The sequence below is a fragment of the Peromyscus leucopus genome, chromosome 17 (genome assembly GCF_004664715.2).
Source record: "Peromyscus leucopus breed LL Stock chromosome 17, UCI_PerLeu_2.1, whole genome shotgun sequence".
NCBI lineage: Eukaryota > Metazoa > Chordata > Mammalia > Rodentia > Cricetidae > Peromyscus > Peromyscus leucopus.
This window is the reverse complement of record NC_051077.1, coordinates 14,503,353-14,518,317: the sequence shown is the minus strand read 5'-3', so window position 1 is coordinate 14,518,317 and position 14,965 is coordinate 14,503,353. Positions and strand designations below refer to the sequence as shown.

Genomic DNA, 14,965 nt, shown 5'->3' with positions numbered 1-14,965 from the left:
GAAGGCCTGGATGGTCTAGAACTTGCCACCATCGTGTGTTGTGTCTGCAGGCACGTCACTAGGCTCTATCATGTATTGTGTCTGCAGGCACGTCACTAGGCTCCATCGTGTGTTGTCTGCACGTCACTAGGCTCCATCGTGTGTTGTTTGCATGTCACTAAGCACTACATAGACATTTTTTTGCTCGTGAAGTCCAGAACTCTTCTTGTACATACGGCATGGCCTTGGTGGCATCTCTGACTCAAGGGCAGGCTTCTACAGAGCCAGGCTGGCATGATACCCGACAAGGACCACAGCCGCTTCCCATCAGCCCCAATGCCCCCTGTGTTACACTCACTCATTACAGCAGATCATAAAAATAAACCTTTAATTGCTCTGGAGTTGGCACAGATGGTATAATTCAAGCTCACATTTGTATTATCAGACTCTGAGATGCCGCGCTAGCTTTGCTTGAAACACAACAGTAACCACAGTGGTTTAAGTTTAGGAAATTACATTCAGCAGCAGCAGGTTCTGAAGTTATTGGGTAAACAAAGGACAAGGGCTGGAGTAGACAAGAGGAAAAGCTATCAGGAAGTCAACGGCCCACACCGAAGCTCTTCTGTGGTTACTGGAGAATTGTGCTTCCTAGTTTATTTGTTTGTTTGCTTGTTTAAGATAGGGTCTCATTTCACCTTGTCTGGCATCCAGCTCCTGTTCTTTCTGCCCATACCTCACCAAAAGCCGGAGTTACAGGCAGGTGTTCCTGTACTCTTGCTACATCATGAACCATCAAGAGCTGCAAAATTCTGGCTTGTAAATACGCTGTGTGTATTGGGGGTGGCTGTAAGTACACCTGGGAAATACTGCCCCAGAAAAGAGAAAGCAAGTGAGGCCTTGTTGAAACCCTGCACCTGAAATAGTTCTGAAGGGCTTCTGTCCCCAAGTGGGGGACAGTCTTTGCTAAAGCCAGGAAATGGTTGGGATCAAGAAGAAATCCTGACACCCACTTTCCATCACTATGGTCCCCAAGGAGAAATCTCCACACCCCACCTTTTCAGCAAGGTGTCAGAAAAGCCCAAGCACTGTTTACAAGTTTCCCTGGAATTTCAGTGCCACAGAGGAGCTGTGACTAGAGACATCTACGGGCCAGGGTAGAAACGGGGGCAAAAGTCACCCCGTTGCCGAGTAGTGAGTGTTCACGGGGACTTGTAGGAACAACTGTGGGGCGTTCTATTAGAGTAGGATGGCAAATGGGAATCCCTCTGATTTTCTCCATTATAGACACCAGCGACCCAGAAGATGCCAGGGGAAAGGCATTCATGGAGGGTTGGGTGCTCCTGGCCGGGTTCAGTTGATCTCAGTTCCTGGCTACTGATTGGGTGTCAGTTCTGGAGTCTCCGAACTCCTCCAATTCAAGTCTAAGCCACCGCTTGGATGGAGCGTCCTAGGCCGAGGTGAAGCACAGGTGGTCTCCATCAGCACAGGTACTCCTCGGCGCTCTGTACAGGCCATGGCAGAGTGTGCTTGGGAACATGCGGAACACCGAAATGAAAACCTGAAAACCTAGGCTGGTGCACAGTTGATCTCTGTAGCCGTCCTGGCCTCACTGTTCTTGCGCCAGTGGCACTGAGGCCTTCAGGTCTGCTGCAGTCTTGTCTAGGGTGGCTTTCTTGGAGTAATCTCGCTCTCCAAAAATGGTGCTTCCTACCCGGATGTTCGTAGATCCTACTTCAATCTGTGGGAAAGAGGAGGGCACGGAGGGGAGAGTTGCGCACACTTGAAACTTAACAGCAGTCCTCTTGACTCTGATTTCCAAGTGTCGGGACTCGGGGGAGTGTGCCACGGCACCCAGGTGTTATTTACTATCTTAGAAACTCATGTATGTGAGTTGCTAAGCCAGAACTTGGCTTCAGTTCATAATTACTGCCACACAGCAAAGGCCCTAGGACTTATGTATGAAATGCCTTTAAAGATCAGTTTTTAAATTCTTTTTTGGTTCTGGGAGAGCAAATGTTATAACATTTATAACACACCCATGTTATAACACACTCATTAAGCTCTAAATTACACCTCAGCCTTTTCCCAGATTACATGGAGTGGATTATGGAGTTTCAAGTATTCAGTTGTATTTTTTTTTTTTTTTTCAAGACAAGGTTTCTCTGTGTAGCTTAGTGCCTTTCCTGGAACTCACTCTGTACTCCAGGCCGGCCTTGAACTCAGAGATCTGCCTGCTTCTGCCTCCCGAGTGCTGGGATTAAAGGCATGCACTGCCGCCACCACCCGGCATAATTTTTAATCAATGTTAAAATAGTTGAATCACTGTGACTGCTCTGTTACTAGGATGAGGCATTTAAAAGACACCCCCGTCCCCCCACAACCTCTTCCAGCCCCGCCACTTACAGCATGCTGGAAGTCCCCGGACATGCCCATGCTCAGCTCCACCTGGTCCACAGGAATGCTCAGCTTTTCACACAGCTCCTGGCGCAGGGACAGTAACATCTGACCAAAACATAAGCGTTACCAGTTTATTCTGGTTGTTTCCTATGATGTCCAAAGATGACCAAATCTGCTGGGCATAGTGGTGCTTGCCTATAATTCTTGGGAATAGGCAGGAGAATCCTGAGTTCCAGACTAGCCTGGGCTACACAGGGTAGTGAATTTGTCTCGAAAACAAAGCAAGCCAAGCCAAACTAAACCAAAACAAAACAGAAGAAAAGTGAAACCCATCAAAATGAAAACAAAAGGAAAGTCATCAAACCAAATTATTTCTGATGATTCTATTCTTCATGATTTTGAGGTGTGTCATACTTATCGGAAGTTCCTATAAGTATGTTAGCCACAGTCCCTACTTTCAAGAAAACTACCAGGGCCAGGGGTGTGTCTCGGTGGTAGAATTGCTTTCATAGCATGTTCCAGACTCTCCAGGTTCTACCCCAAACAGTGGAGAAACAAAACAAACCAACAACAACAAAAAATGTAAACCACCAGTCCCTAGAAAGGAAGAAAAGCTTGCTCTAAAAATTGTTTTAGCCAAGTGAAAACTGAGTTAAGGAAGGTGTGTGTGTGTGTGTGTGTGTGTGTGTGTGTGTGTGTGTGTGTGTCTGGGAGCCCAAGCTTCCCTTCCCTTCTCCGAAGATTTCAGAAGAGGCAGGCTATGTTCTGAGAGGTCCCTGAAGTACCACGTGGCCAGCCCTGCAGCTGCTGGGATGCTCCTGCAGCCCACCGGTGCTGGGTCTAACACAGGTGCTGCACATACACTCTCCGGGTGGGCCACACACACAACCCCACGATGCTTCTTTGGCCCAAGAGCATCACCCCGACGACCCCAGTACCTGGAAGTCTGGGTTTGGTCCTTGACTAAGATCATGTCCAAAGCTTCCTATGGTCATGAGCCCCACGAACTCCAGGCTGGGACAACTGGCCTTTATGTGTTCCACCACGGCTATGGTCTCTGAAGGCGGGAGGCCATGTTTACCTTCACAAAAAGAAACAGAAGATGGGTATGCCCACATGTCTTAGCAGCCAGAAGAAGGCTACACTTCCATCCCTTCCTTACAATAGAGGTTTTAAAGAGTGACTGCGTATGCGAGGCCCTTCATGCCTGCCCCCTTTCCACTCAGGGTCTACATTTAGACCAGATTCTCTTTACTCCTTCCCCGGACTCCACTTTTTATTTTCCGTGGCAGAGACTTTGAAGCCACTGGTTTTTCACACACAGGCTCCTCCCACTAAGCCACACCCACAGGGTTTTAGCTGAGCCCGGCTGGGGAAACAGAACACAGGAAAAGTACGTGGGAGTTTGAACGCTTCGTCCCCAGTCACTGGCACTGCTTGGCTAGGTCTAGATGGGGCCCTGCGGGAAGGATGTGCTGGGTGTCAGCTGTGACGTTCCAAAGCCATGTGTCACATCCCCCTACTCCATGCTGAGGTTCAAGATGTGAACCCTCAGCTCCCTGTCCCAGCTGTCATGCTCCCCTGCCTCGGACCTTAAACCAAATAAACCCTGCCTTCTGCAAGTAGCCTTGGCCATGGTGCTTTATCACAGAAATAGAAACGGAACTAATAGATGTGTGTCTTTGTACAGTAGGGGGGTCACACTGAAAAGTCCTAGAAGAGTCTCAGGACTGTTTCCTAAACCTGGCATCTTTATGGTTTTAACAATTTGTTACTACACATGCAAAAAGTAAATTATATATACATAATAAATTTGAGGCTGTCTATTTGCCAAGTTTAACTTACTAGTTAAGAATGGTTGTGGGAACTGCCACAGACGGGTTATTTGTTATGTAGTTTAAGAACTATTAATAAGCTGGGCAGTGGTGGTGCACGCCTTTAATCCCAGCACTTGGGAGGCAGAGGCAGGCAGATTTCAGTGAGTTCAAGGCCAACCTGGTCTACCAAGTAAGTTCCAGGACAGCCAGGACTGTCACACAGAGAAACCGTGTCTCAAAAAACAAACAAAAACAAACAAACAAAGAACTATTAATATTGCTTTGCCTTTGCCCCCATTTATTAAATGGAGTCGGCAGGAATTTTCACTGTTATTACAACTGATTGTCAAGAAATGTAATAAAGACACTCTGGAGTCAATTTTGTATCTACTTATATGTAATGCAGCCAGCCAGGGAGCATTCATATAACATAATAATGGTAACCTCTAAAATCTATTAAACACTGTGCCAGCCCTAAGACTTTTCATTTCATACAGTAACTGTAAGTATTCCTACTAGTTATCAGTCTCCAGACGAGACTGAGGCAGGAAGGCTAAGTCCCTTTTAAGGTTACATGACTAGAACTGTGAACCTGAGGTCTGAACGCAGGCAGCCTGACTCTGGCACACATCTGGAAAACATGCCTTTGCTGAGCTCCTTCATGCCAAGATCTGCTACATGTGAGCACTTAGATGGCTGGAAGCAAATGTCTGGCATTCACTCTTAACAAAAAGCAAGCAAGCCAGATGTCCAGGGTTCTGCATCACTGCAATGAATCCTTACCACGCCCCTGACAGTGGGCTCAGGGCTGGTCACTTACTCTCCTCTCCGCTGGTGTTGATCTGGACCATAACCTTTAGTCGTTCAGGAGAACCTTTCTTCTGCCAGGAACTGTTCACCTTGTCTGCCAACTTCACAGAGTCTACCGTTTCCAGCATGAAGAGGTTGGGGACAGCTGTAATGGGAAAGAGGGAAAGTAGCAGACTCCATTCTCCCTGTTGCTGGAGGAAACACGTAATAAACTTTGATCTATAGAGGGAGAAGTACTCCAGGAAAAGAAAGGACTGTTAAATGTTATGATTGGCCAAGAAGACAGGCATGCGAGTTTATTAGATATGAAATTCAAAGGCAGACAAGCCTCATCTCACCGGCAAAGATGGATAAGGGAAACACTAACATGCCACAATCAGACTGCGGATGTGGTGGTGGTGGGGGGCATTGCAAGAAGCTGGTAACTGAGATTCTGAGTAGCAGGCCTGATCTAACTATGTCTCAGTTCAAACTGGGTGAAAGGGGCCAAATGCCAGAGAGAGGCTCCCCAAAGGCAAAATGCTACCTGGAAGGATAGCATCATGTTCTTAAACTTTCTGGGATGGCTCTTCTCATTTGACAAGGACACCAGAACAGCTCATGCTAGATGCTCAGTCAGACAGGGGGGCCATCAAAGCCATCTTCTATGAAGATGGACTAGGACTCTTGCCACAGATAAAGGACCGTGATGCAACCCACCAGCTTCCTTGTACTGAGCACAGAAATCTTCCTGGCATCAGCGGCTAACTACTTTCCCTGCCCTCTGTCCCTCCTTTCTTCCTCTTCCATGATGGATTCTATTTTCTATAACTACAAGCCAATATAAACTTTCTTCCTTAAATTGCTTTTGTTCTTTGCATTTTATCACAGAAACAGAAAAGTAATTAATACAGGGCCTCACTAGACTTTTTTTTGTACCAGTTTCCCCGAATAGCTGCAATTCTAACTCCAGGCATGGGCTACTATGCCTGAGCAACATAATTTTTTTTTTTAGACAGGGTTTCTCTGTATAGTGTTGGTGCTTGTCCTGGATCTCGCTCTGTAGACCAGGCTGGCCTCGAACTCTGAGATCTGCCTGGCTCTTCCTCCCGAGTGCTGGAAGTAAAGGCTGGAATTAAAGGCACACGCCACCACCGCCCAGCTAGGTCTTTGTAATTTTTAACCACAGTTGAAGAACACAATTATCTACAGAGAGGGAAAATTGAGTGCAGAACAACAAAAGGTTAACCAAGTTTACGAAATCAACAGTACTGAAGCTTGTGATGCGAACCAATACAAATGGACTTCATGTTCTCTTTATGAAATGAGCTGCTGGGGGGCTAACCTGGGCTTCTCACATGCTGGAGTGACACTCTGGCAGGACCCCACCACACAGGAATCCTTGTGAAAACCTGAGAGTGCTGATCTATTCATGGTCTGGAAACAGTGGATGTTAGCAATCTTCCATATTTTTTTCAAAAAACAAATCTGATTAGAAAGACGAATTTATTATTCTGTATATCTATGAGCATTATTCAGATTACGAACCTTTGTTTAGTTTCCTATTTGAAAATTCCTTGTTCTTAGTATTTGCCTTTTCTTACTAAAAAAGGGTGGAGGTGAGGGTGGGGCTGAGGATGTGGCCCAGTTGGTAAGAATGCCATCCCAGGCACCACATAACCCAGTGTGGTGGTGCTTCCAATTCCCAGCACTTAAGAAGCACAGGCAGGAGAATCAGAAAACCCAGGTCATCTTCAGTTATACAATGAGATTGGGGCCAAACAGGGCTAAACAAGACTCTCTACCAAAAACACATATTAGACTTCTCAGCCAGCCTTGGCAGTACAGGCTTGTAAAATTCCAGTTGCTTGTGAGGATGAAGGAAGAAGATCACAAGTTCAATGCCTACTTGGGCTACAAAATGAGTTCAAATCTAGCCTAAGTAACTTAGTGATACTTGGCCTAACTCAGAATTTAAAAAGGGACTGGGATATAGTTTAGTGGTGGAAAATTGACTAGCCTGAGAGAGGCCCTAAGTTCAGTCCCTAGCTCTGGGAGGAGAGAAAGTACAGGAATCAGATCCTATTTGTTACTGTCATTTTTGTATTATTATCCTATGCATATGATATATGTATGGCATGTGTGGAGGTCAGGAGACAGCTTGTGGGAGCTGGTTCTTCCCTGAGGAAACTGGAGGATCAAACGTAGGAATGTCAGGCTTGTTCAGAAGGTGCTTTCATTCGCTGAGCCATCTGGTCAACCTTCCTCTTCTTTAAAAATAGCCCAAGGCAGGAGGGGACTATACATCCCTCAAGCAACCATTTATAAGGATCAAATATCATGGAATAAAAGATCATGATCTCTGAGAGTGGGGAACAAATGATGTGAGCCCCACAACTGCCCCAGCTTCTACCTTGGAGATTTTCTCCAACAGGGCACTGGGAAGAGAGGTAGGATGTGGTGGACTTTGAGCTGTGAGGGTGGCAAGGACCCAAGAGTCCACTCTGCAGATGTGAGTGAGGACAGAGCTACACTCAGTGAACCGGTGATGTTAATGGGCCAGAGTGTTCTGCTGGGTACTGAAGCATGCACACATGTGAGGAAGTTACAGTTAGGAGAAACACGGCCTGAGGTTCACAAAGGACGTGGACTACAGGTTGGGATGGAGACACTAGCATGTAAATAAAGGACGGCTATGCCTTGGTAGTGCAAATATTTCTAAACTCAGCTTTGGCCTGGCTATAAACCAACTGATATTAAGAACAAGACCCAAAGCAAGGTATTGGTGGTACATAACTTTAATCCCAGTGCTGGGGGGGGGGCAGAGGCAGATCTTTGTGTTTGAGGCCAGCCTGGTCTACTGAGAGAGTTTCAGGACAGCCAGAGTTTCATAACAGAGTAACCCTGTCATGAAAAACCAACCAACCAAATAAAACCCCAAACCCTAAAAGGATCAAATTGTTCCAATAAAATGTAAACTATGCTCCAGAACAAAGCAGAATATTTATAGGAATACAAAAATAGCTAGAACTGAGCAAGATAAAATTCATGTCTGAAATCCAAACAAAATTGTCAGGCATCTTGCTGGGTGTGTTGGTGGCTCATGCCTGCAGTCCCAGCATTCAGGATGAGACAGGAGGATTACCACAGGGCCTACCTAGATCAAGCTGGGTTAGAATCAAACTCTGTCTCAAAACAAACAAAGACAACCAAACCAGCAATATGAAAAGCAATTTTTCTCAGGACAGGGTATAATGAGAAGTTACATTAGCTAAAACTGGTCCAAAACAGAAAATGAAAAAAAAAAAAGTAGGTCATTTCTCCCATGTATCTAAAATGACTCAAACTTGTAGCAAAACCAACACCCCTCCTCCAAACTACAGTGTATCAGATGCCAAACTGAGAGCTGACAAATTGGGCATGAGGTACAGCCAATGAAATTACTCAGCATGGCAAAGCCAGCTGTTGTTGCTGTTGGGTTTTCACACTAGCCTGTCCAACCACTCGGCACACAGAGCCAGCGGTCCATCTGGGAAAGCAACGAGAAACGTCAACTGAGAAAATGCCTCCATAAGACTGGCCTCTAGGCAAAAGTCCGTGGGTGTTTCTTGATGAATCACTGATGCAGGAAGGCACAGCTCACTGATGTGTGCCACCCCTGGGCAGGAGGTCCTGGGTTGTATAAGACAGTAGGCTTGAAAGACCCTAGCCCTTCAGGCTTATACCCCCAAGCCCCAGGAAAGGAGAAACTTCAAGCACCAGGAAATGAGAAACTAAAAAACTAGTTCCAAGGGCCACCTGACTCAGCCATTATTCAACCACCCCTACAATGTAACAATGTAAAAAGATTTCTGTTAAGAGATGTGTTCAACTGTGACTGGGATAGTTGTGGGTGTTCCTGGAAGGACCACTGTGACCTTTGTGTAAACTCCACTCCTGCCCTGATACCCCCCTTGAGGTTTCAGGAAGAATGTACCTGTTGACGTAACTGTACCCCCTCTGTGATCACTCTGTAATCAGACCATGATCTTGAGAAATGAAATTGTATGGGAATTGTAATCTTATGGCTTTTGTGGGTTTTTCCTTTAAAAGCCCTTATGGGGCTGCAGTAAGACTCGACTCTTGCTCTTAGGAGCAGAGTTTGCCCTTCTGTACAGATGCTTAATAAATCCTCCTGCTGTTGCATCAACTGGACTGCAGTCTGGGTTCTTGGGGCGCCCACTTGAGACCCTAAATTTTGGGGTCCAACAGGCTGAGGAAGCCATGGGGAGCAAGCCAGGATGCAACATTCCTCCATGGTATCTGCTTCGGTTCCTGCCTTGACTTCCCTCAGGGATGGACAGTGATGTGGAAGTGTAAGCCAAATAAACCCTTTCCTCCCCAAGTTGCTTTTGGTCATGGTCTTTATCACAGCAGCAAAAGCAAACAAGGACCCCAGTCCAAACATGCGCAGTGAGCTGGGGCCCTGATGGGTGTGGTGGGATTCTGGCTGCCAAAGCCTTACCACCTTTTAGTGCTTAATCTTGGGCAAGTTGTTTAACTTCTCTAGCCTTACTTTTCTTACTGTTTCTCTGCCTCTGGGACTAATTCTATTTTTTTTTTTTTTTTTTTTACTTTTTTTTTTTGTTTTTGTTTTTCGAGACAGGGTTTCTCTGTGTAGCTTTGTGCCTTTCCTGGATGGGACTAATTCTATAATGGCTCTCATTTTATGCTTTTATTAGCCATAACGCCTTGTTGTGTTACTTTTATGGTGGCCTTAGAATTTCTACTATAAAAACTGAAGATCCAAGATCTGAAACTTCTTGAGCATCAGGGTCAACACATATATTCCATGTTTAAACCTCAGACTACATGGTTATTATATTTAAACAATTAATTCAAGATTCTGGTGGCACATACCTAAAATCCCAGCATTTGGAAGGCATGGCAGGAAGGTGAGCTCAAGGACATCCTATCCCACACAGCCTGGTCTTGTCTCAACAAAATAAAACAATTCAAGGCCGGGTGGTGGTGGTGGTGGTGGTGGTGGTGGTGGTGGTGGCGCACACCTTTAATCCCAGCACTCGGGAGGCAGAGCCAGGAGGATCTCTGTGGTCTACAGAGCGAGATCCAGGACAGGCACCAAAAACTACACAGAGAAAGAGAAACCCTGTCTTGAAAAACCAAAACCAAAAAATCTCAAAATGAAACAATTTTTTTGTTTACTTAAATGTTTTAATTTAAAATTTTTTCTTTTATTTTAGGCACATGGATGTTTTGCCTACAGGAAGGTCTTTTCACCACATTTGGGCCTGGTGCCTGAGGAGGCCAGAAGAGGGTGTCGGATCCCCTGAAACTCGAGTTAGAGACTTTGTGAGCTGTTTGCCATGCGGATGCTGGGTAATCAAACCCAGGTCCTCTGGAAGAGCAGCAAGTGCTCTTAACCTTTGAGCCATCTCTCCATTCCCTTTAATTTATTTTATTGAGGCAGGCCAGCCTGAAACTCTCTATGTAGACCAGTGGCCTCTAACACAGATCTACCAGCCTCTGCAGGAGAAATGAAAACAGTGGACTCTGAAATAGTACAGTAAGTAACTGGAACGGATAAAGTGTGAAGAAACAATGGTTCCAAGTTTTCTTTCTTTCTTTCTTTTTTTTTGTTACATGTATTTATTAATCCTGAGTGCTGGGGATTCTGGCTTGTGCCATCACATCAGGCAGAGGAGCTTATTTGTAATACTTCAAAACTAGAAGTAAACTCAACATTCATCAATGTGAATGAATGGAGGAATTGTGATATGTTTATTGAGTAAGAAGAGGAAGGAGCCACATACACATGATACACAAGGTCAAATCCTTGATGAGGATTGATAGAAATCAGATACGTGTTTTTATAATTCCATTTACACAAAATCCTAAAATGTGGAATTGACAGGAGCAAAACAGACAAGGAACACTTGGGAAAGATGACAGGAAGGAGCCTCTGGGGGGAAGGATGCCCACTATTTTAATTCCTGTAATAGTTTCATGGTTGGTATCCTATGTCAAAATTTATCAAATCAGATACTTTTAATCTATGCAGTTTATTGTAGTTGGATATGCTTTTTTCAACTGTAGTCTGATAAAGCTGTTAAGAAAAACAAAAACAAAAAACCCCAAAAACAAACCAGAGGAGGCAACATGGTTTCGTGTAAAGGTGCCTGTCGCCAAGCCTGACAACCTGAGTTCAATCCCTGGGACCCACACAATGGAAAGAGAGAACCAATTCCTCCGTGATGTCCTCTGACCTCTATACACAATCAGCCTTGCCCTATCCCCCTCAAAAAAGGGGGGAAAATACAGATTTCTTAAGTTTTGACATCTTGAGAGAAGTAAGTTCTTTGAAATCTTTGCATGTCACATGGTTAAGTATTTCTGTAGTTAGTAATTATTTTTTATGGTGCTGAGGATTGACTTAGGGCCTTGTAAATGTTAGGAGCACTCTCTTGCTTAGCCACACCCACTAATCCTCTCCCCCCCACCTTCATTCTTATTCCCCCACCCCCATAGACGGGTTTCTCTGTGTAGCTTTGGAGCCTATCCTGAAACTCCTGTAGACCAGGATGGCCTTGAACTCAGAGATCCACCTGCCTCTGCCTCCGGAGTGCTGGGATTAAAGGTGTGCGCCATCACCGCCCGACTCATTCTTATTTTTAATTTACTATTTTTTTTTTTCAAAGAAATCCTTTTATTTTATTTTATTTTATTTGAAGAAATCCCACAACACAAATGGTGAGCTGGGGATGTTCTCAAAGCTGCTTACTCTGAAAGGGGTAGAAGCCATACAGTCACAGAGAAGGAGAAGGCATTACTTAAGAGTTTTGCCTTACCTATCAATTTGTTGACATTTTGTTTCTGTAAATGGCCAATGAAGTGCCATTTGATCTCAGGACATGAAGACAGAATCTGAAAAGAAAAAGGGAAACATCTGATACGGATGTCATGGAGGCCCTGCCAGCATTCTTTACTCCTCTGCTCTCCCCCGACAGAGGAAACACCATCACTTCTTCAGCCAGTCTCCCGATGAGACACAAGGAAACTCAGGGCATCATCTAAGCCTAACGCCGTTTCCCTTCCTCATTCCCATCAACTCACTGTATTTTTCAGCTATTACCCATTAGAGACAGAAATGGTTTGTTCTCATGGCAAGTACTCTACCACTGGACTGCAGCCTATATTATACCCTTTGATTTATGCTTTCAAATCTCCAAAGATTCAGCTAGCTCCAAACATCACTATTCACAAACAGCCACAAAAGAGAATATTAAAGTCTGAACAAAGACAGAAAAGGTAGTTGAGAATTATTTGGGGCTCAAGTGAAATGTGGGCAGTTCCCACCCCTAGCCCAGCTTTCCCGTTCTAAAAGTCCATCACCAGCGTGGGTCTAACTTTCAGCTAAGAGCTAAGACTTCTATGCAGGGAACCAACACTTCCCGTGTCTACGCACCTTAGGGTTTGATGCCTTTTCTAGTAGTTCCTGAACCTAAGGAGTTAAGAACAGAGTGCGTCAGAAGCCTGGTAGTCATAAATTCTCCCAAAGAGAATTTGTAAGAGGTTCTTTGTAAGAGGTAGCTTACATAGTTCTCTCCAAAAGTGCGCTGGCCATGACCATAGGCTTCAATCACCATGTCTGCGGGCTTAGTCTTGCTGACCGCTACTAGCCGGGGTTGGATGGCTGGGAGATCCTGCCAAGAAAGAAAGAAAGCCACATGAGTGAATGGGCGAAAATATTGCTCCAGTAAGATATATACCTTGTAGTACCGGGTGGTGGTGGAGGTGCACTCCTTTAATTCCAGGACTCAGGAGGCAGAGGCAGGAGGATCTCTGTGAGTTCGAGGCCAGTCTGGGATACAAAGCGAGTTCCAGGACAGCCAAGACTGTTACACAGAGAAACCCTGTCTGGAAAAAACAAACAAAAACAAAACGAAACACAAAGGTACACTTGGTAAGATCCATCCTCCCCATTCTTTTGTGTTATGATATTGGATATAGAACCCGGGATTCTGGGAACACCAAGCAAGTGTTTCACCACAGAGCTACAACCCCGCCTGCTGACTGCCTTAGGAACAAGTGTTCCAGAGGATTCTCACTGTGGCCGGAGGTTTAAGGATCTGAGGCAGAAAAGGTGGCTCAGTGGGTAACATGCTGGCCACAGGAGCATGAGTGCCTGAGTTTAGACCCCAACCTCCATCTAAAGGGTAGCTGTGGAGCTGAGTTGTATCTCCAGCCCCCAAAACATACAAACAAGAGAAAAAAACCAAACCCATCAGAATCAGTTCGTTTTTTTGTTTGTTTCGTTTCTCCGTGTAGTTTTGGTGCCTGTCCTGGATCTCACTCTGTAGATCAGGCTGGCCTCGATCGAACTCACAGAGATCCGCCTGGCTCTGCCTCCCAGTGCTGGGATTAAAGGCGTGCGCCTCCACCGCCCGGCCAGAATCAGTTCATTAAGGGAAGGCAGCATCCTATTGAGCAGGGAGGTCACTTCTGGGTTCTCACACCACAGGCAAACAGTTTAGAAACTCATTTCGGGCCTGATGTAATTATTAATAACGCTCCCATTCACTCTGAAAGGAGCTCGATTGGGATAAAGACAATGTATTGTTCAGTCTATGACTCAACCAACCAATGGCGGCGCTGACAACTGGCACACCGACAATTCTGTACTCAGCATTCGAGTCATCCACACTCTCCCCACATCTGTCACATAACATGCAGGGATTCCCTGCTTCCAGCTGCAGCCGGATCCTCCCGGAGCTGTCTGCGTGTACCCCACCATTCCTGGGGCTTTCACAGAACCACCACGTCAATTACCACACAGTGGCCTGTTGCTTCCTTCTGAGGGACTGCGTGATGAGTGTCTCACGGACTGTGTTTCCTAGCCTCACGTTGATGAACCGAGGGCCAGAGAAGTTAATGGGACTTGTTCAAGGTACCGTCTAGACATCAGTTTAAAAAAAGACTGTGTCTTCGGGCATCATTTTGAAATCTGAGACCATAAACACTAGACCAGAGAGGGCTTTTATTTTCTCTCCTGTCTCGCCACGCAGCATAGCTTAATTTGCATGGAGCAAAGCAGACACGGACCCTGGTCTAGTAAGTCCAAAATGGGATAAAACAACCAATACCAAAATCAAAAATGCTTGTGACTGGGCACCTGACAGCGCCCCGCTACTCTGTGGAGGTCAGAGCAAAACCTTGTCAGTCCTCTCGCATCTTGACCAAGGGCCGCCGCCGCCCCCACGCAATCGTGGGTGAATGTGGCCCTCTCTGGGGCTCTAGTACCGTGGCGACGGGAAACGGCACAAGGAAGAGACACCCGGACACGAGTCACTTTCCCTAAAGTGAGCACTTTCTTCTTTCCCTCCAACCCAGCCAACCTCCAGGAAGCCCGGAGCCCCAAGGCCAGGCCGCTGGGGAAACCTCGCCAGCCCCGCCGGCCCCAGCTCCTCCCGCAGGGAGCCCCCTTCTGCGTCACGGTGACACCTGATCCCACGCGGGTGTCTCCCCGTCTCTCCGCCCGCCCCAGCCCCCCGGCGTCCCGTCCTCACCCGCGGCCGCCGTGCCACGCTCTGCTGGACGCGCTCCTTCACGGCCCGCAGCGCCAACCCGACTCCCAGCTCCGTCGACATGCTGCCGGCTCTCCACATTCCCCGGAGGATGCCGCCGGGGAGAACCCGCGACCCGCGGAGAGCAACTTCCGGTCCCGCCCCCTCCCCGCCAGGCCCAATCACTGCTCAGCAGCCAGCCACCGCCCCCCTCCCAATGGAGGCTGGCGGCAGAGGCTGGAGCCATCTTGGGGAGGTCGGAGGCTATCCCGGCTGAGAGCCCGAGCGCCGAGCTAGTCCCGAGCCGTGTCCGGGATTATAAACAAACTTTTTTTTTTCCCAAATAGTCTTAATTTTTATTTTATGCGTATTGACTGTTTTGCCTTCATACGTATGTCCATCATACGAGAATATTGGAGT

The 14,965-nt window shown here is 46.5% G+C and overlaps 1 protein-coding gene across 1 annotated transcript; it reads right to left on the bottom strand.

Annotated features, from left to right (window-relative positions):
- Positions 1-350: 350 nt before the first annotated feature.
- On the bottom strand, positions 351-14,699 carry LOC114686804 (pyridoxal phosphate binding protein). The gene is made up of 8 exons (XM_028861476.2): positions 14,549-14,699; positions 12,578-12,685; positions 12,448-12,483; positions 11,831-11,906; positions 5,014-5,148; positions 3,315-3,457; positions 2,383-2,481; positions 351-1,717 (listed from the first exon to the last, which is right to left on the bottom strand). Exons 1-8 carry the CDS (start codon positions 14,645-14,647, stop codon positions 1,586-1,588), a joined length of 828 nt encoding a protein of 275 aa, XP_028717309.1. The 5' UTR covers positions 14,648-14,699; the 3' UTR covers positions 351-1,585.
- Between the last annotated feature and the right edge of the window lie 266 nt (positions 14,700-14,965).

What these genes read in the sequence shown, in the direction of transcription:
- LOC114686804 (XM_028861476.2), bottom strand. Translation starts at nt 14,647, where the DNA reads ATGTGGAGAGCCGGCAGCATGTCGACGGAGCTGGGAGTCGGGTTGGCG. An exon ending in GCACTTTTGGAGAGAACTAT is followed by an intron (nt 12,484 to 12,577) that starts GTAAGCTACCTC and finishes TTAACTCCTTAG; the next exon opens with GTTCAGGAACTACTAGAAAA. An exon ending in AAAAGGCATCAAACCCTAAG is followed by an intron (nt 11,907 to 12,447) that starts GTGCGTAGACAC and finishes TTTTCTTTTCAG; the next exon opens with ATTCTGTCTTCATGTCCTGA.